This window comes from Anguilla rostrata, chromosome 19, assembly GCF_018555375.3.
Source record: "Anguilla rostrata isolate EN2019 chromosome 19, ASM1855537v3, whole genome shotgun sequence".
NCBI lineage: Eukaryota > Metazoa > Chordata > Actinopteri > Anguilliformes > Anguillidae > Anguilla > Anguilla rostrata.
This window is the reverse complement of record NC_057951.1, coordinates 11,294,329-11,313,376: the sequence shown is the minus strand read 5'-3', so window position 1 is coordinate 11,313,376 and position 19,048 is coordinate 11,294,329. Positions and strand designations below refer to the sequence as shown.

Genomic DNA, 19,048 nt, shown 5'->3' with positions numbered 1-19,048 from the left:
ATTGCACAGTAACAAAGAGAACCTCACACCCGTCCAAACCGGTTTATCGGCTGGCAGAACACGTGTGGTGTTTTGGTGTTGTGGGGAGGGAGAGGGAGAGGGAGGGAGAGAGAGAGAGAGATATGGAGGACGGGAGAGAGATTGTAAGATGTAAACACCTACTGGCAGGTAGGTTATTTGTCTATTTTTTGTTATTACTGTTCTTTGTAACTCTTGCTTTGGCAACACTGCGCGTGTCATGCCAATAAAGCAACTTGAAATTGAGAGAGAGAGAGAGAGAGAGGGAGAGAGAGAGAGAGAGAGAGAGAGGGAGAGGAGAGGGAGAGGAGAGGAGAGAGGAGAGGAGAGGAGAGAGGGGAGAGAGAGAGAGAGAGAGAGAAAGAGAGAGAAGAGAGAGAGAGGAGAGAGAGAGAGAGAGAGAGAGAGAGAGAGAGAGAGAGAGAGAGAGAGAGAGAGAGAGAGAGAGAGAGATTTTGGTTGTGCAGGTGAACCCTTATTTTCTCTCCAGAGGAATATATGATGAAATAAGCAGAGATATCAGACCCTGGCCCAGAGGAGCCCTTTCCTCTCAGTAATGAGATCCTCTTCATCTGTGAGCGGAACAGGCCCTCCTCTCCCTCGCCGATACAAGAGCCGGGGACGTTTCGTTCTGCAATTCAGCTAATTCACTCCACCGACTCGCTAAACTGATTTGATCAAATCCATTCTTACCCTATGTTATGAAACGTGCTGCCTTGTTTCGTGTCTCCATTTTAATTGCTTTTCTGCGTAGCGCTTTGGGCTATACTTCTGATGTGTGGACACGCGCATGCCTCAGTTAACAGGTGACAGCCACGTAGCGAAACCTCCTTTTGCAGGCGAAAGGAACATTTCCTCGGCTTATCAGAGTATCGATGAATGGATGTTATGGTTTTATCATCTAATCTATGGCTGGTTACAACAATAAAATATGTGGAACATTCCGTCCAGCAGCACACGATACTTCATTCACTGCATTTTTCCGGTAATTTCAGCGCACAAATAACCAGCAGAAAACCCATTTAAACCCCCCCCCCCAACGCCTCTGGATGTAAATGTGACTCAGTTTGTGTTGGTCTTCCTTATGAATGACTGATGCTCTGCGTCATGAGATTTGATTTCTCACTGCGGCCAGAGAGAAATGAGATTTAAAAAAAATATTAATAAAAAATAAATAAATGTAGACAGGAGGATATTTGCCTGAAAAACGAGATTATGTTTTGTCCACATGGCAAAAAAAAAAAACACTTAATAAAGGTATTCCTTTGGCTGGAAAACAAACATGGTGGTTCATGTGACAGAGACTGCGCTGTGCTGGGAGACTCATCAGGTCAGACGGCGCGTTAGCCGTTAGCGTGCACAACCGCGGTTCCTTTGAACTGTTGAGAGCTATCAGAAGGCCCGCGGGCGCCACCGCCGCGGCCCCCGGGGCGAGCGAAGCCGGGGCTTTGAAGACGGACGATCCAAAGGCCCGCCGTGACTCGGCCTGGCCGCCGGCGGCGGGTCTGCGCCGGTACCGCGCGTCCGGAGCGCTTTCATCTCTGTCTGTGAAGTCCGGAGGGGCGTCTGTGACTCCTGCGTCCTGCCCGAAGTGGCAAAGCCAAAAAAAACCCCAAAAAAACCGCCGCCCACCCGCCCCCCAGCTGGGCCCCTTGTTCCCACACATTTCACAGAATCACTGCCAGGCATTATCACCCATTCATTTTTTTCTTTACCGATTGAAGAACTCACGGAACTTAGCTGCATTCTTTTTTCTTTTTGAGGTAATCTCAAATATTAGGCAAAAGGGGGGGGGAATCTCGCTTCCAGAGTTCTTTTTTTCTTCTCATATTCTCTTGCTGGGGCCGAACAGCAGCGGCTTCGGTTTCAGCGTGTGTTCTGGAACACGCCGGGGTTGCCGGGGACGCCCGCGCAGAGCGGGGTTATTTCGGACAGTGGCCACGTGCTGGAGAAATCCATTTCCCCACTTTGACTGTGACTCGGCTGATGAGAGGAAAATGGAAAAAAAGAACCAAAATGGTTGTGCTCACTCTAAACTAACCTTGGTACACGTGCATGCATGCACGCACGCACATACACGTGCACACACACACACACACACACACACACAGCACAGCACACACAGACACTCAAAGATATGGCTTTACACCTTGGCTCTATACATTTTCCGCCCTGTGGACTACAGTCTGATATCTGACACTCCTATAAACAGGATACATAAATTATTCTTAAGGTGAGGACCAACCTATTGCATTATACCTCGGCTGCTTTTTTGGCTGGAGTTCCCCTTCATCAGCCATTACTGAATTAGTCCCAGGAATGGGATGGGTGTTCTCAGAATCCGGCCTTATGCAACCTCTCTGTCAGTGACATCACTGCTAATGAAGCAGGTGAATGAACACAGTGTTGCCAATGCAGGCTACTGACTCTCAGGGACTACAATTCAAACATAAATGACAGCTAATTCAGTCACCATTTCAATGGCCTGCTCCCTTCTTACCAGAGCAGATTAGGCTGACATCACAGCTGAATACGTGGATCAGGACATTTGACTATGCAAACGAGGTGGCAGCGTAGCACAGAATTTGTTCTCAAATGACCTGCCTGGATAAATTTGAAAAGTACTTCCTTTTTTTTAAAGTATACTGGTTCAAGAACTAATTTGAGTGGCATGTCTGATCTACAGGTGGGGTGCTGCCGCTGTGCCTTTAACAAGGTACTTAACTCGAATTGCTTCGATAAATAACCGGCTGTATTAATTGACTACATTAAAATAACGAGGTGAGTCACTCTGGATATGCGTACACACTAAAAACCTTCATATAATGCAAATCCACTTGATTCTAACAACAATACTTCCTGTCAGACTCACTGTGTTAACAATCCTTTCCTGTGTCGCTGGCTTGCTATTCTTCTTCATTAACTATTTAAATAGGCTTGTGAACTTTGTCTTGAAAATTAGTGCTGGAGAAAACACATGTAAGAAACAAGCACATTTTAACTGGATAGCTGAAGCATAACCTCGGAGCCGTTTAGTGAATAGGTTTTGGGAGTCTGGGTAAAAGCGAAATGACCTTTCTCTGCCAGGGCTTGGGCGGTAATTTTTTGGAGCCCCACTGCTTCAGTATGAATGATTCAGAGACATCCGCTGAGCCTGACCTCGCTGCTCAGGCAGCAACACACAGGTGAATTATTCACAAGGACTACAGGTGTGTGTGTGTGTGTGTGTGTGCGCGTGCATGTGCACATGTCTGTGTGTGTGTATGTGCATGCGTGTGCGCATGTATGTGTGTGTGTGCACGCAGACGGTCAGTGTTTAGCGATGGGGAAAAAAATACCCGAGAATGTACGTTGTTACAAAACTACTCCGAAATAAAACCAGTGGAGGTGTTGGTTGCTAGGCAAGTGGCGCAGTGAAAAATAAAGCTAAAAGTGTGCTAGCAGGTGTCAGACGTAGGAAAGAGTCTCGTGAGAAAACCTTTTGCACACATTATTATCCTCGGATACATCAAATCCTCATTTTTGGCTCCGTATGCGAACACGATGTTTAGAGGTTCTGGGTCAGGCCACAGAGAGCTGAGAGCTGTGTGCCGCTGCTGCCGGGTCACATGGTACATTCATCCCTCCAGTTCATTTCCCAACTGCCGCACAAAGCGCCGATGCTCGCTGTCCCGACAATGGCCGTCGTGAGGGGATTATTTTCATTGTTCCCCTGAAAGGATGTTTTTGTCCTCAAGTGACCCAGACCAACATGACGTTTTTTATTTTTTAAAGGCAGAGGCCAAACTTCTCCCCAAATCATAGATTAATTGTGCAAGATCTAGAATAGAGGGAGGTTCTTAAGAGAGGGGGAGGGTTATATCACTTTTGTCCTTTAAAGCACAACTTGGTCTTGGTCTGATGAGAATCTCCTGCTTTTTGGTTCATTTTACCTTGCGTCTGCGGCCACCACTCTCCCAGCTGAGCCGAACTCAGGCTTTGGTGCCACATTTTGTTGCCTTGGCAGCGTTCAGCCGGTGCACCTTGGGATACCTTGGCAAAAACAAGCTATTGTTCGATATTATCTTTCATCCGTTTTTGTTGTGATTATATCTTCTCTCGTTTTCATATCTACGGAATGTTGCGTTGTCAACATGGCACAATCCATGTGTCGGGATCAGATTTAGAATAACTTGCACTGATAAGTAGTATCTGTGAGAATAATAATTAAATTATGCCAGATAATACTTTAACATGTAGTTTAGCACTTGCCACCACTCATGTATCTTTTCAGAGCACCGAACATTCAGCGATGACTTTAAACTGCTAAAAACACGTGGAAAAATGTCAGAAAATGACCAGATACACACTTCGCATAAGTCATTCTGTTGGTACGGATGTCTGTACCTGGAGTGTACACTCCTTCTGCTTCTCTCAGTCAAGAGCCTGCACAAGCCTGCCTCTCACACACACAATGCAAAAAAAGAGAAACAAGCCTTTAATCTCCATCAGCTGCTATACTGAACTGCATACTGATCAGCTGCTGCGATAAGCTCTGCATGACTCATTAAGGCTGAAACTCAGAGAGCTTATTACCTTATATACCTTAACTATTTATCACGTAAGTTATAACAGAACAGATGCAGCTGAACAGTTCGCCCAGAGGTCTTAACACTGAAGAGTAAGTCTTGGCACGGGCTGTTGGCATTTCTAACCACCCTGTTGATTGCTCTGTCAGACAGCCAGCAGGTTGGGAATGTTTGTTAGCGCACGCCTAGTTCCGCACGTTTCCGCTCAGGATCCCATTCCTAGCGTTCCCGAGACGGTCAGTCGGGCTCCAGGTCACCGCTCAGGAATCTGGCTCGGCTGTCATCAGCTGAGGGAACGGTGCCACAAAAGAGATTCTCCTCGAGATTACGGCACAGCCAACCCCCCGCCCAACCCCACCATCTGCCATCAGACCAGAGCAGCAAGTGCTAGAACACATGACAAAGGCCATTGCTATGAACCGAGATACCATACCAACGATGTAACTGCAACGACAGGAAGTGAAGTCATACGGTTTTCAGAAAAGCAGGAGGAAGAAGAAACGGTGATTTCTCAACACGTAAATGGCAGAGTGTGCGTTTTCTAAGCCCTCAGATCAGACATTCCCGCGTGGCTAAGTACAGAGTACGGACAGAAGAGGTTGGGTCAGAACGTCTACGCTTACGCCAGATTACAAATACGAGAGGAAGAAAGCTCCTTCGTGGCATTCGCTCGGTTCTTCCTGCGCAGAACGGAAGAATTAGATTGGAATCGGTGTTCAGTCAGCCTGCTCTCATGTGACTTAGGAACACGATGGCAAGAACATGCCATTCAGCTCATCTAAGCTCAGCATCAGCGCCAGAAAAGAGAAGGAACACCGTGTCACGCCCGGCCTTGAGCACCCGGGACAAGCATTGTTCCACGCACCGAAAACTCAACGCATTGTCACTGTGCTGATATCAAAGCTGAACATACCTTCAACTAAAAAAAAAATGAATTATAAAATTCTAAAAGCCCAAATATGATCCAGGCGGAATATGACAGTTTTACTGTAATAGCACGGACATTAGCCTCAATGAGTGCTGCCTCTTTGATGAGATTTGGCCAGGTGAGTTTCAGGCTTATTAACACAGGGCACATTAAATACTAGAGCAAAGGTGAAAAATCTTCCGTGGATGTGATGCTTAGATTCCAACAGATATGTAAATCCCAAAAATAACTTGTACGCTGTAACTCAACACGCTTGTTGACAAGTGGTTACAATCAGGAACATCAGGTTTCCAGAATCAGGCGCCATGAAGCACTGTTTGTGCCTTTGTGGTGACTTCCCCAATGACATCACCTGCAATCTCCGACTGGACTTCGACAACCTGTGCAACGGCATTCTCAACACTCAGACTCCCCCCCCCACACCCCCGCTGACAGTTAAACGGTTTGGCACTTCTCAGAAGGTGCCCTGCACGCAATTTGATTGGCTGTGGTGTGAATCCATGCGAGGCCAGTGTGCTCACATAGGAGCGGTTCCTCTGCATACCTGCCGGAGCTCCTCACGCGTCTCCAACGGCGACGGATGACTGGGGCATGGCGTAAGCATACGCAATAAGCGCTTCTGCACATCGCGACAGCTTCAGGGTAAGAGGAAATATTCTGGAATGGCCACAGAGAGAATAAGTCACATCCCTGGGGCTTTGGTGGATGCTTTCAAACAAACAGCATTCATCCATCCATCCATTATCTATACCCGCTTATCCTGGGCAGGGTTGCAGGGGGTGCTGGAGCCTGGACAGACTGCCAATCCATTGCAATCAAACAAGAGAGAGAGAGAGATCATCTTAATGAAGCAAAGTCATTCATATTACGTTCCTATGAATTTACAGCACATTTTTATGGTGCCAGTAAAACTTTATTTTCTTGCTGGAGTAATATTAAGAAATAAGAAGATGTATCAGACTCTGGCCCAGAGGGGCCCTTTGACTGTCAGGAAATGAGGCCCAAAGGACGCTTATCTCAGCCAACAAGACACACTGAGAAATGGGTGCATTTCTAATCTAAAGGAGGGCGGCAGTGTGTTTAACACACACACACACGCACACACACACACGCACACACACGCACACACACGCACACACATGCACACACATACATATATCCATAAGGCAGCCAAAAGGAAGCTGAAAGTGATAATGATGCTGTTTTTCCATGTCCTAGTGCTGTGTGTCTGTAGGGTTATCTGGGGCCAGACAGTCTTCCCTCCTATCCTTCCGCTTACCAATGAGTACAGTGGGGCCCTCTCTCCCTCCCTCTGACTATACATACATAATACTTACACACATGCATACATACATACATACAGTACATACAGAGATTACTGTTTCTTCTATTAAAACAGGATTGAGTAGCATGGATACATCCATCATGTTTACTTTAAAAATTAATTTACCTCAAGGCTGCTATCTGCATACCTTGGATGATTAAAAGTGTATAACATGTCAAGGCAGTTAGGTTAGCAGAGGCTGAGCCACAATTGCCACTGATTTTAGCTCCTTCATAGCCCTCTTTCCACTTTGAGGTCAAGCACTACCACTCCACTTGTCGCTCTCGTCAAGCGATAAGGTCAAATAAGGTTGGGGTCTCTCTTCACTTCAACAAACATCACCCCTGCTTGCTCTGGGCTCCTGCCTCCCCTGTGAAAGACCAGCCTCCCTCACTGAGAAAACACGCCTCACTGTGAAAGACAGGCTATAATGTGCAAGACACACTGTACTTCACTATGAAAGATGAGGTCTACAAGCCCTGAAAACGAGCCTCCCTGTGGAAGACTCACTCTGCAGGGTGCAGGGTTGAGAAAGAGAGTGTCACACCAGTACAAGCCAGTTTGTTTTGTACCACAGGGTGAGCCCTATTACGCTGGCATGGCTCCCTTACATAACCCACAGTGTTGCTAAACATTGCTGAGGTCACAGCCTGCAGGTCACACGCCCCCACACTAATGACCAATCAGTGACCTTCTCTCACCCTCCAGCACATCTCTACCTGATCAGCTCTCTGCCAGCTGACCGCTCACACTGCCTCAGAGTACACACTTCCAAACACCTATTCAAAGCACACAAATCACACATAGATATGTATGATATATACGTATGTACCTACTCACTGAAGTACACAAATCAGAACTGATCCAATATAGGGCGGCTGACAAATTTACATGCAGACTGAAGACAGTACAATACTGTAATCAGGCCCAGCCATTTTTGAAAAAAATTGCCCTGTTTAACAGTACAGCAGAATGCCTTGACCCGACTTACTTTTCATGCAAACACTTATCATGGAATGACCCTGAGATCACTTTTACGATTATTATTAACGATATACATGCTGGAAGTCCATAAAAAATGCGATAAACTGTATAGCGTGTTTGCTTGAACTTTAGAATCTTGCCTCAGTCCAGGCTGATATCTGTATGTGTCATGGGTCAGGCTCACATGCTTCAGTACAGAAAAAAACCTTCAGTCTTTAGCTTTCCTGTCTTTTCCCAAGGGCTGCCTGCAAATCATTACCTTCAAGTGTTACGGGAGCTTTCCGCTGGGCATATATCCCTGTGTACGCAATCCAGCTGCACAAATGTGTTGCAGAAAGGTAATGTGAAACTACTTAAGTGATTTAGGTAACCTAGGTAACTTTGCTCATGGGGGCAACACCTGTGTACAACACCGATAGCGGCCCACCTGGGATCCGAACCAGTGACCACCCGGTGCAGAGCGTCACGCGGTGCCATTTCAGCCCAAAGGGGAGTGAATGCGTCACGCGTCTCTGATGGTCAGAGCGAGGCTGCCGGGTCGTACCGCCATTCAGGGAAGAGGCTCCAAAGGTCAACGTCGCCCGCGCTTCGACGGGGGGCTCCGGCATCACGCGGAGAGGAAGAAACGCCGCTAAACAAAAGCGCACAATCCCCAGCATGCACCTGTGTGACCGCCGGAGGCCGGAGCTTTCGCTGACATCCCTCTTCATCTTTGACCCCATTCCTCTCTTCCCCCCTCCATCCCCCCTCCCCCCCACTAGCGTTTGGCAGCAAAATTCCGGGATAGGGGATTTGGGCTGGGGGGGGGCTTACTGTGGCTGGGAAGGCTTTACTACGCAACCGCCGATAATTTGTCACCTTTTTAACGAGGCGGGTTTCCTCAAAAGGAAGTGACAGACAATGCGGCTGGACATTCCTTCTCGGAACACGGAGCTGGTGGGGAGGGGGGGGGGGAGCTATAGTGTGTAGCCATAAGGACCAGCTGCTCCTGTTGTTTTAACAAAGTTCACATTGCATTCCTGGACCTCCACACACCCCCAGGGTGGCGACCGACCCCTGAGCTGGGGGGCTGGTATGTGCTTGCACAGAACACTACAGAATATAAGGACAAGAAGAGGCCATATGTCCCCACTGAGGCTCCTTTACCGATACAGACTGAGCAGTATAAAGCACTGCCTCAAGCCTGGGCTCTGGGCTCGAATACCGACACTGGTCAATGCACAGACCAAGCCTCTTAGAGTAGCAAAGTGATGAGGGATTATTTAGTCCCGCTCCCTAACATCAGCACCTCAGTGCAGCAAGGGGTTGAGAGGATATTTAGCCCCGCCTCCTAACACCTGAGCATTCCTCTCACATCACTTTTGGGTTGAGGTGGTCACAGCCTCAAACTACACCCTGTTTCAGCAGTAAACGCAGGGTAGCCACTGTGGCTAATAAACTTGCTTTTGAAAGCCACTCAGACATGAAGAAACCAGCCATCACATAGGAAGCAGATAACATGAGCAGATGCCTAACAGGAAGAGTAAACAAAGAAAGATATTTTATTTCAGTTCCCTCAATCAACATCCTAAACAAAATTACGCTGGTGAAGGGGGCTGCCACAGGGCCCTGTCACAAGACTCATGTACAAACAGAATGGGTAGAGCAGCCCCCCCTTATCGAAAGAAACGGACGGATGAACGCAGTGCCTGCCTTCGGACACCAGGCCCATCGGAACAGATCCAATCAGAATCTTTGTCATCATTCATTCTAATTTTGAGTCTTAGAAACCGGTTATGTCAGGTTGATGTGTTTTGCAATAGTTTTTGGAACACAGATTGTTATGAAGACATGAAACTGATCGTGTATGCTGTGTGTTATCTAGGGGAATTCTAACAACACCTTGTTTCTGGGGAAAGAAGGAAGGAAAGACAGAGAGAGAGAGAGAGATATAAGCATGAACTGAGCATGTTTTCAGGGCAGAGGGCACAAGGGCAGAGCAACAGAGAGAGCATAGAGGGGGGAAGGAAGAGAGGAGGAAGAAATGTGTGCGTGTGTGTGTGCATGCGTCCGCACATGTGTGTGTATATGTGTATGTGTGCATTTGCTAATTTAAATTTAAATTTAAATTAAAATGGAAAAGTCCTATATTTTTTTTATTGTGGCCCACAACACATTCGAGTTGGGAAATTTGGCCAACACTGGAGACACAAATGAAGACAAAGTGATTAAAAACCAGAGTAAAAAAAAAAAAACACATCCATCCCAGGTAAAATCGCTAAACAAACAAACAGGATGCTAGCTTTGATTTCCCCCAGGGAAAGGCCATTCTCTCTCTCAAATGGCTGCTTGATCATTGCTTTCTGCACTGCACATACTCTCGGATCCTATAGCCTACTGTTTTATGCGGCAGCAGTCAGCTAGGCGTGAAATGGTCTCTGAACAGAAACCAGGCTACAATCACTTCCTGCGCGGCGAAGAGAGGCGTTTCAGCCAGTTATAAACACGAAACAACTTTGCCCCACGACACTGCCATCGATTGTGCTTATGTCCAGGGAGGCGTGCTAAAATGGAACTTTGACCTCTAATTACAGTGTTGTTCCAAAGATTGCACTGTTAAACTCTACTCTTTATTAGCTGTGGGAGACAATTCAAAGGCCACCCTCAAAGAACTAACATTTACACTTCACACTGGATTTACTGAAGCAGTTCACACAACAGCTGGCTCAGCGCTATTTAGATGATTTCCTATGCCTGGGGCTGTTTGTTGGATTCATTTAGCATTACAACAGTAGAAAGAGTTGGTCTCAGATATGTGGATTCAGCACTGCTACACACTCATTCATTTGTATAGTCATTGTGTTTGTCATGTATGCGTCTCGATCGTAAGGAAAGGTCACCTCCTGGTGGACAAATTGTTGCAATGCTATGATTAGCCTTACCTCTCTGACGCCTTGGAAGAAACGATGACAGCAGCAGTCCTTTCATTGCATGGAAGGTAACCTCCTGAATTAGCCCAAAAGAAATGTGAAAGTAAGACCACCAGAACACATTTCAGAACAGCAACGCAATCAGTGAAGTCATCACACAAGCCTCCGAAATGCATTGCACAACCTTATCTTTATCATTGTCACTTCCTCTCCTCTTACAAGTCTTTTGTTTTACTCTGTCGCATGAAGAGATGCTCACAGGGACTGATGCTGATTTGTGTTTCCCTCGAAGAAGGCTGACACACAACTTCACACAGGCTCATGAGTGCCATTGTCAAGAGCCAGCACTAGAGTTTTGGTGGACCTAAACATAAATGCGGTTGTGGCCCCAAAATGCTCCAGTGTAAACACACACACACTACTTAAACTAGAATTGTGCGGCCCAGGGATGTTTGTGGCCCTAAACACTGAGTGTTTATGCCAATGGCCCATTCTGACCATTGTTAGTGTTTTAGTTTGACCTAAAGGGACTAAACACACTACATCCTAATGCCTGGGCAGAAGCACAATGCGTAAGCACAAACAAACGACAAAGAAGTGTATGAAATTACATAAAAGTGATAACAAAGGTTAAAAGTGAGGGAAGAGTAAGTTGACCTCTGTCATGGTCCCAGGAGCCCTCTACTGACTCTTCGGAGTAGTGCAGCTGTTTTACATTCGTAACTACAACAGTGGTCGTCCATCCACAGAGTAAATAGAATGAATGAATGAATGAATGAATGAATGAATGAATGAGACTATTTAAAACTGAGATTTCATAAGACTGCCTAGCAGACAGTAATCCTATAAAAATTGCTGAGGATAGAAACACAAGAAAGCCAGCAGGCTTATTTCCATTGTGGTCCGCTAACATTCAAATGTAGACATGACAAAACATCCAATACAACACAGTACAAAAAGATATGACAAAATAAGATATGACAAAAAGTACTGGCAGATTGGCAGATTATATGATAAAAACACAGTATTTAATAGCCATCTTTTTAAGGATAACTCAAAATTATTCTTGGATGCACATGATTTCAATTCAGAGGGAAGTATATTGCACTGGACTGCTTGTACAAAAAGGTATTGTTCCCCATTGGGCTCTTGAATGTACAAGGGACAAAATTAGTGAGACTGACACTGCTTGCACAATAATGTCTCTGATGCGAGTAAAATAATTTACCAAATAACTTGGAGTTATTTACAATTTTATATGTAATCCTCATAGTAATCTGCATGACTCTTTTGTCTATTGTAAGCCATTTAAGGTGCTTAAAATAAGAATCAACCAGATGGGTACGATGATGATGAAAATATTAAGGCAAACCGTTTGAAATATGATCAGTTTGACACATAACTAATTTCTATATAAAATGTCCTTATTGACTTAAAAGCTCAAACGTTAGTGGAGGAACTTTTATTTTGATACGTCGACACTTCGACACCGGAAGTATGCGGCCATTTTTTCAGCTTCACTGTCAATGGTTGTTATCGGCGGTTGGGCACGAGTTTTCGTTTTTAAATTCTGTATATTTTCTTGAGTTTTATGTTCAGTAATCGTTAAAGGATCTGCAGCGATGGAAACTGATTGTTTCTCAGATAGCAATGCAGGTAATGACACACTACTGTAACGATAGTTACCACTAGACTATAGGCAGCTAAAAAACTATTACTATTAACCCTCCTTGGTGTCAAGTATTGTTGGCGAGCTTGATCATAAAACAGAAAATGCGTGTTGTCACTTCATTTCGTAACATTATTACAGTTACTAACTTGCTACCTGTCTGGCACTGAGTTAGCGTATTGCCCAGATAAAATGACGTTAGTGGACTACTTCATTGCGTGTTCATTTATTAGTTTTAATGGCAATGTTACCAGGAACCTGCAAGCTGCAACTGAGCTGTTCCAGCGTCATTTAATTACAGCAGAAAACAGGACGTGATTTTTTTTATTGATGTGCAAACGTTTTGACTACTCCGAGGCTAGATGTATCTTGGAATCATATTGCGGTCTGTTTACAGGTATTTCTGCTTTTACACCTACCTTAAATTCATGTCATTAGCTGACGAACAAACGGTTCCACAGGCTAAAAGTTTGGTAAACCGCTGTAACCACTTTGCAAAGTTACACGTTTATAAGCGTTAAAAATGCTTATAAAAAAAGAACTACAACGTATGGTTGTTATAACTTGTATGAATAAAACGGCTATTTGAGAGTAATGCTAACGAGATAGTTATGCTGTAGTTACCTATGATAGTTAGCCTCCCAAATAGGCCAACAGTATGACGCTGGACGACCTCAGAATACGCTTACATTTCGGAATGGACTGCCAAGTGGTTGGGACCAGTTCACTCTTGTGCTGTATGGTTGGGACTGCTGGGCTCTGAACATGTTCTGTGGCTGAAGCATTTTCATGGGGCATGCTTCTTCCGGTATTCATAGCTCAAGGTAGCGTGAGGGGCGTGTCTGATTGGTGGATAGTTCCTGCTTACATCCTGGCGGTAATTCCCAGGAAAAGTAAAATATTGGTTAGACGATTTGGATGTCATTGTGCTGTCCTTCATACACAGTGCTATTCCTCTCTATCCCTGTCATTTCTAGTTTTTTCCCCCAACACGTTTCTTTATTCTTTCTTTTTTTAATTTTTATTTTTACAGATACCCATCTTCCTCTCTCTTCCATACGCCTCTTGGTTCCACCGCTACGCTTGGCCTGTGCAGCCATGTGGCAAATGACACAGCGGGGAGAAATAATGCATTATGGGAAGCTGGAGGAGTTTGTGACGTTGGTGACTGAGACAGTCCCAGAACTTCTGACTGACAAACAAAGGGCCCAGCTCATCCAAGGCCTGCAAACAAGGGTGAGAGGGGGAAAAAGGGGGGAGGGGGTAGAAGAAATGATAAGAATGGAGGGAAAAAATAGGTGAGATTGTATACATGGTTCTACAATAAGTTTAATTAAATGCTTTGTAAAGGCCTGTGAAGCCCAGCACTGAAATGATGGAGGAGGGTTTGGGGTGTGAAAAGCAAGAGAGGTAATTGGGCGAAATGAAGATGTGGGAGGGCCGTGAGGTTGTAGAGAGCATTGGAGGGGGAGGAGCTTTGAAAGTGTAGAATGGAGACAAACTGAACTGCGGTCCTCACTTGCAGTAGCGCTGACTCTTGATTGGCTGTTTCAGTTAATTCTGGAGTTGTGTCGCAGCGAGCACTTGGCAGACCCACAGACCATACAGGCCCATGTAGACAGGATCCAGGCCCAGGTAATAATGAAACAGAGCCAAAATATTGAGAAAGCAGCGGCTGATCCATGCTGCTGTAATTGACAGTTACCTGTGTGGCCAATGTGCTGTGTTTGCCAGGTGAGTGAAGCAGAATCTGAAGTGTCGGACGCAAATTTCCTGGAGCTGGTGCAGACCTTGCTGAAGAACCCAGCACAGAGAGAGCAGTTTTTCCAGGTCAGATTCCCAAGTTTATCATCGTGTTTTTTTTTCCTCATTCGTGCAGTTTCTTTTTTTTTTTGGATTCTTTAAAATTATCTTTACTCCTCTCCTCTCTCAGGAGGTGTTCCCAGTGGAATTTGGGCCAAAGTATGATGCCACTCTGCAGACATTGGTGTGGGAGTTCTTCTCCAGACTGGAGCACCTGCTGCCAGTACCAGATCTTACTCAGGTACCACCAGAGAGTGACAAACTGTACATGGTCCTACCTGAGAAATGACTTTGCTAATAACTGTATGAAATGCTAACATCATAAGCATAATTGCATGCTTGGCAACAACCAGGTGGAGATGTGGAGTCCAGATACTGTAGTGGTCCCCCGATTCCCAATGAGTTTATATAGGATCTCATCACTTTTTAAGGATCAGCCAAAATGAATGAAGGATTAACACAAATCCAATTCTCATGAACATGTCCCTGGGCATATAAGGAGTAGGTGGACTCCTTTACCCATCTCTCCCCCTCTTTCCCTGTCTCTCACTTAGACAGCATCCTTGCTCAGTGCTGCTTCCACAGGCCTGGAGGAGTGTGGGCAGTTTGCTTCTCATCAACAGCAGCTCAAGACTCTGCTTCAGCACCACAAATGCTTTGGACAGTTCACCACAAATGGTAGGTCTCAGTTATATGATGTATATAAATGAGAGCAGAAATGTATTAATGATACAGTATTTCAACTTTTTTTTAAATTAGCGGTTAGAGAACAATAGAATTTTAGAATTTTTAATGGACATGAAAATAGTTGAGAATTCCTCTCTCTCTCTCAGTAGCTCTCCCTTCCATGGATGACTGCATCGTCTCATCTCTGTCTCTCCCTTCATTGTCGGGGGTTGTGATCACATCTGAGCAGACCGACTCTGGGGGCCAGTCAGAATCTGCGCACAGCTCTATTGCTGTTTTAAGCTCCTCCTCTTTCAGCAAAGACGTGGTGTCGGAGTGTTTGATTGACAGCACGGATTACGCGGGGGTGGAGGTTGAGCTGAGGACCAGTGTAGGCTTAAGTGAGGGCGCAGAAGAGAGGGAGGAGGGCACGGCGGTGGCAGAAGAGGCAGAGAATGGAGGGATGAACCTTGAGGATGGAGGAATGGACACTAAATGTGAAGAGACAGAGAACGATGGACAGAGCGAGAGGAACGAGAATGAGCAGAGGGACGGAGAGAAGGAAAACGAGAGGAAGGAACCGAGTGGCGGTAATGACATAAGTCACACACCCCAAACTGGCGCGACCCTCAGCGAGGCGAGGCTGTGGCCGTGGAAGGGGGCGGTTGTAACACACAAGAAGACGGGGAACAGCTTGGTGATCACCCTGAAATGCCTCCCCGAGTCACAGGAGAAAGGGTAAGAGAAAGCGGGGTGGAGGGGTACTGGAGAACGTGTGTCTTTTGTCTGATAATTCTCCGAGCTCTTTTGAAATGCAGAATGTGTTATTTGTCGCCCTGTTCCAGAAACATGAATGGAGCCCGAAATTTCTCACACAGGAATGGGGATGCAGGTGAAGTAATGTTTCACGTTCTTTCCTCTCTGTGCAGTTTGGATTCAGGATGCCATGACTATTCCAGCTTTAGTAAAATGATTATATTCCCCAATCCCCACCATCAACAGGCACCATCTTTTTATATATGAGTTACATGTGTTCAGGTCAGGCAATAGTAGCGTGATAACTGGATACAAGATCAGGACGTTATGGTAGTTTCTGAAGATCTAGCTGCAGTAGACCAGCAATTCTAACAGGTGCGTTCATGAAGTAATGTTTCACTGTGCTTGCATGAGTGCTATCCAGGGTGCTGAAATTCGCTAATAAAAGGAAATGTTTGTTCTTTTGCTGTCTTAATGTTTTTTTTAATCAATTACCATTCATTAAATTTCCCTTATTTGGTATTTGTTCTCTGTTATTGTAGTTATCAGGGATAGCTCATTTCTAACCTGCTTTTCAGAGATGTTCTGTGTGTACTTATATGTGTTAATTTGTTATTTTTTAATCAGCTCTGGTTCCTGTTTATTTGTCCATTTCATTCTTGTCTTTTCTCCGTAGGCTGGACCCTGGAGGCGAACGCGCGGGTCTTTGCCTGCTCTAAGTGCCTGGTCTTTCATTCGGACGAAGGGTACCTCTACCAGCACATCAAGACGGCTCACCCAGAGGAGTACAAGGAGTTCGTGTGGGCCGGAGACCGTAAAGCAGAAAACCCAGCGCCTCCTGGCGCTGCCCGTCCTGCCCCTGCCCCCGCCCCTGCCCCCGGCCCCGCCTTCATTCCCGCCCCCAGCCCCGCCCCCGAAAGCCCGCCTCCCGTCCCGGCCAAGCCGGAGGCGAGCGGCCCGCGGAGCCACGCCTGCTCACAGTGCGGGAAGCTGTTCAAGTCGCCGTCGGACCGCACGCGGCACGAGCGCACGCACACGGGGGAGCGGCCGTTCCACTGCCCGCGCTGCGCCAAGCGCTTCATCACCGCCTGGGACCTGACGCGCCACCAGCGCACGCACGCGGGCAAGCTGCCCTTCTACTGCGCGCAGTGCGGCGAGAGCTTCGGCTCCGCGGCCGAGCTGGCGCGGCACAAGCAGGTGCACCCGGACCGGCGGCGCTACGGCTGCCGGCAGTGCGGGCGGAGCTTCGACTCGCTGCTGGAGCGCTCGCAGCACCGGCAGACCCACGCCGTGCGGCGGCTGCACAAGTGCCCGCAGTGCGACAAGAGCTACACCCGCCCGTCCGACATGCGGCGGCACCAGCGCAGCCACACCGGCGAGCGGCCCTACCGCTGCGCCCTCTGCGGCAAGACCTTCCGCTCGGCCACCGGCGAGAAGAAGCACCAGCAGACGCACACGGGCGAGCGCCCCTTCCCCTGCTCCCACTGCGGCAAGCGCTTCACCCGCCTGCCCATCCTGGCCCGGCACGAGCGCATCCACACCGGCGAGCGGCCCTACCTCTGCTCCAAGTGCGGCAAGAGCTTCCTCTCGCTGGGCGAGCTCTCCAAGCACCAGAAGTGCCACACGGAGGAGCGGCCCTACCTGTGCGCCCACTGCGGCAAGGGCTTCAAGCGCGAGGGCACCCTGCTGAAGCACCGCCGCACCCACACCGGCGAGCGGCCCTACCGCTGCCCCCGCTGCGACAAGACCTTCACCGACCGCTCGGGCCTCAACCGGCACGAGCTGGTGCACACCGGGGAGCGGCCCTACGGCTGCGCGCAGTGCGGCAAGGCCTTCCTGTCGTCGGGCGAGCTCCTGAAGCACCAGCGCTTCCACACGGGCGAGCGGCCCTTCGGCTGCGGGCTCTGCGGGAAGACCTTCACGCAGTCCTGCTACCTGAAGCGGCACGAGAGGAGCCACTCGGGCGAGAGGCCGTACGGCTGCCCGCAGTGCCGCAAGAGCTTCTCCTGCTCCACGCAGCTGAAGCGGCACGCCAGGGTGCACGCCGAGGAGAAGCCCTTCCGCTGCTCCGAGTGCGGCAAGGGCTTCAGCCAATCGTGCCTCGCCAAGGCGCACCAGCTGACTCACGCGGTCGGGCAGAGCTGAGCCAGGCCTTCCTCCCTCTGAGGAATGGCGAGGACAGACATAGGACACATAGGCAAGGAACGTTTGTGTGACGATGTGTTCACAACGTGATTTCTGTTTGATGCGGTTTCTGAGCCGGCTAATTTAAGACATATCAAAATTGCTGCATCACAGACAATTAAAAGACCTGTACAGTAAATGCTAAATGCACATTAGGATATGTTTCAGCATCTTTCAAAAAGGGATTTAAAAAAAATGTTTTTTTTTTTTTTTACGTAAGCTGTGTTAAGATAAAGAAAGCTGTCTGAAGTGTACTGGAACTGATTGCACTATTTTGCATTGTTTGTTAAATGTAGATTGTAAAATATGTAAAACTTGTTCAAATGCCAAATCATGTAATGTTTGTGATCAAGAAAACACAGGAGCAGAACAGGTAATCACAGAACTCTTAGTTGTCAGTTGAAATGAGCCACAATAATGCAAGATGAATATAAAGCTAATCGTGTTTTGTAGTGTTGTGTTCAATATTTACACCGCCTTTGAAGATTGTAGGCTTTAAAGAGAAGATTTTTCATCATAGATAACGTTCATTGTTCATTGAGTAACATTATCCAAAAAATCACTATTTAGTATGTTCCGTCTGACCGTCAGAGTTATTGCTGTGACCTCTGTTTCATAAAACTGAGTACTTCATCTTTAACTCCAAAAGGCCAGTGAACTTGAAGTGATATTGTTTGAATATATAACCCCCTTGACACGTTCTTAAAAAATGCCATTTTCATTTTTTTAAAACACTAAAGAATGTTCTCATTAAGAGCAAGGCAAGGCAAAGACGTGAAATATGGTAGGGCTCGAAAAAACTGACCCTGATCCTAAAACTAAAATGAGCCCCAAAAAATATCAAAAATGCTCGCTGTAATTACACCTATGGTGCGCCGGGAGTCGCCAGTCTGTCGGCCATATTTCGCAATGACCCCAACTTCTCTGCGCTGGTTTTAGTCCGAGAAAATTTAAATTGTCTGCCGTCTCTCTGCTTTAACAATGTTAAAGAGTTATGTTCCTACAGCCTCTAAAAAGCCAGAAACATATTAACGGTTTTCTACTATTTTATTTATAAACAAAGCAAGCGGAAATCCTGGAGAGGCTGCCTGTTGATTGACACTTGGTGAGTTAGTAAATTAACTTAAAATAATCATAATAATTGTTATTTATTATTATTATTATTATTATTATTATTTGTAAGTAATGTTGCAAGTCATTCATTAACAAATATTTACTTGCTAAGATACCAAGAAAACA

General features: G+C 46.7%; 1 protein-coding gene and 2 long non-coding RNA genes across 6 annotated transcripts; 1 reads left to right on the top strand and 2 right to left on the bottom strand.

The window, feature by feature from the left end:
• Positions 1-490: 490 nt before the first annotated feature.
• Positions 491-13,223, bottom strand: LOC135245975 (uncharacterized). The gene is made up of 3 exons (XR_010327476.1): positions 13,090-13,223; positions 10,744-10,807; positions 491-2,001 (listed from the first exon to the last, which is right to left on the bottom strand). It is a non-coding gene; the product is annotated as an uncharacterized LOC135245975 (long non-coding RNA).
• Positions 3,321-6,337, bottom strand: LOC135245976 (uncharacterized). The gene is made up of 3 exons (XR_010327477.1): positions 6,266-6,337; positions 6,059-6,171; positions 3,321-4,873 (listed from the first exon to the last, which is right to left on the bottom strand). It is a non-coding gene; the product is annotated as an uncharacterized LOC135245976 (long non-coding RNA).
• Positions 12,228-17,925, top strand: si:zfos-932h1.3 (zinc finger protein 41). Of its 4 annotated transcripts, none has more exons than XM_064319414.1 (9): positions 12,228-12,387; positions 13,434-13,636; positions 13,955-14,035; positions 14,135-14,230; positions 14,334-14,444; positions 14,758-14,881; positions 15,037-15,607; positions 15,688-15,761; positions 16,302-17,925. In XM_064319414.1, the coding sequence occupies exons 1-9, from the start codon at positions 12,354-12,356 to the stop codon at positions 17,768-17,770; spliced, it is 2,763 nt and encodes a 920-aa protein (XP_064175484.1). In that variant the 5' UTR covers positions 12,228-12,353; the 3' UTR covers positions 17,771-17,925. The 4 variants fall into 4 exon arrangements, with proteins under 4 accessions (XP_064175484.1, XP_064175482.1, XP_064175481.1 ...); XM_064319412.1 differs by lacking the exon at positions 12,228-12,387 and adding an exon at positions 12,439-12,797 and having other exon boundaries at positions 15,040-15,607; XM_064319411.1 differs by lacking the exon at positions 12,228-12,387 and adding an exon at positions 12,440-12,797.
• The last annotated feature ends 1,123 nt before the right edge of the window (positions 17,926-19,048 follow it).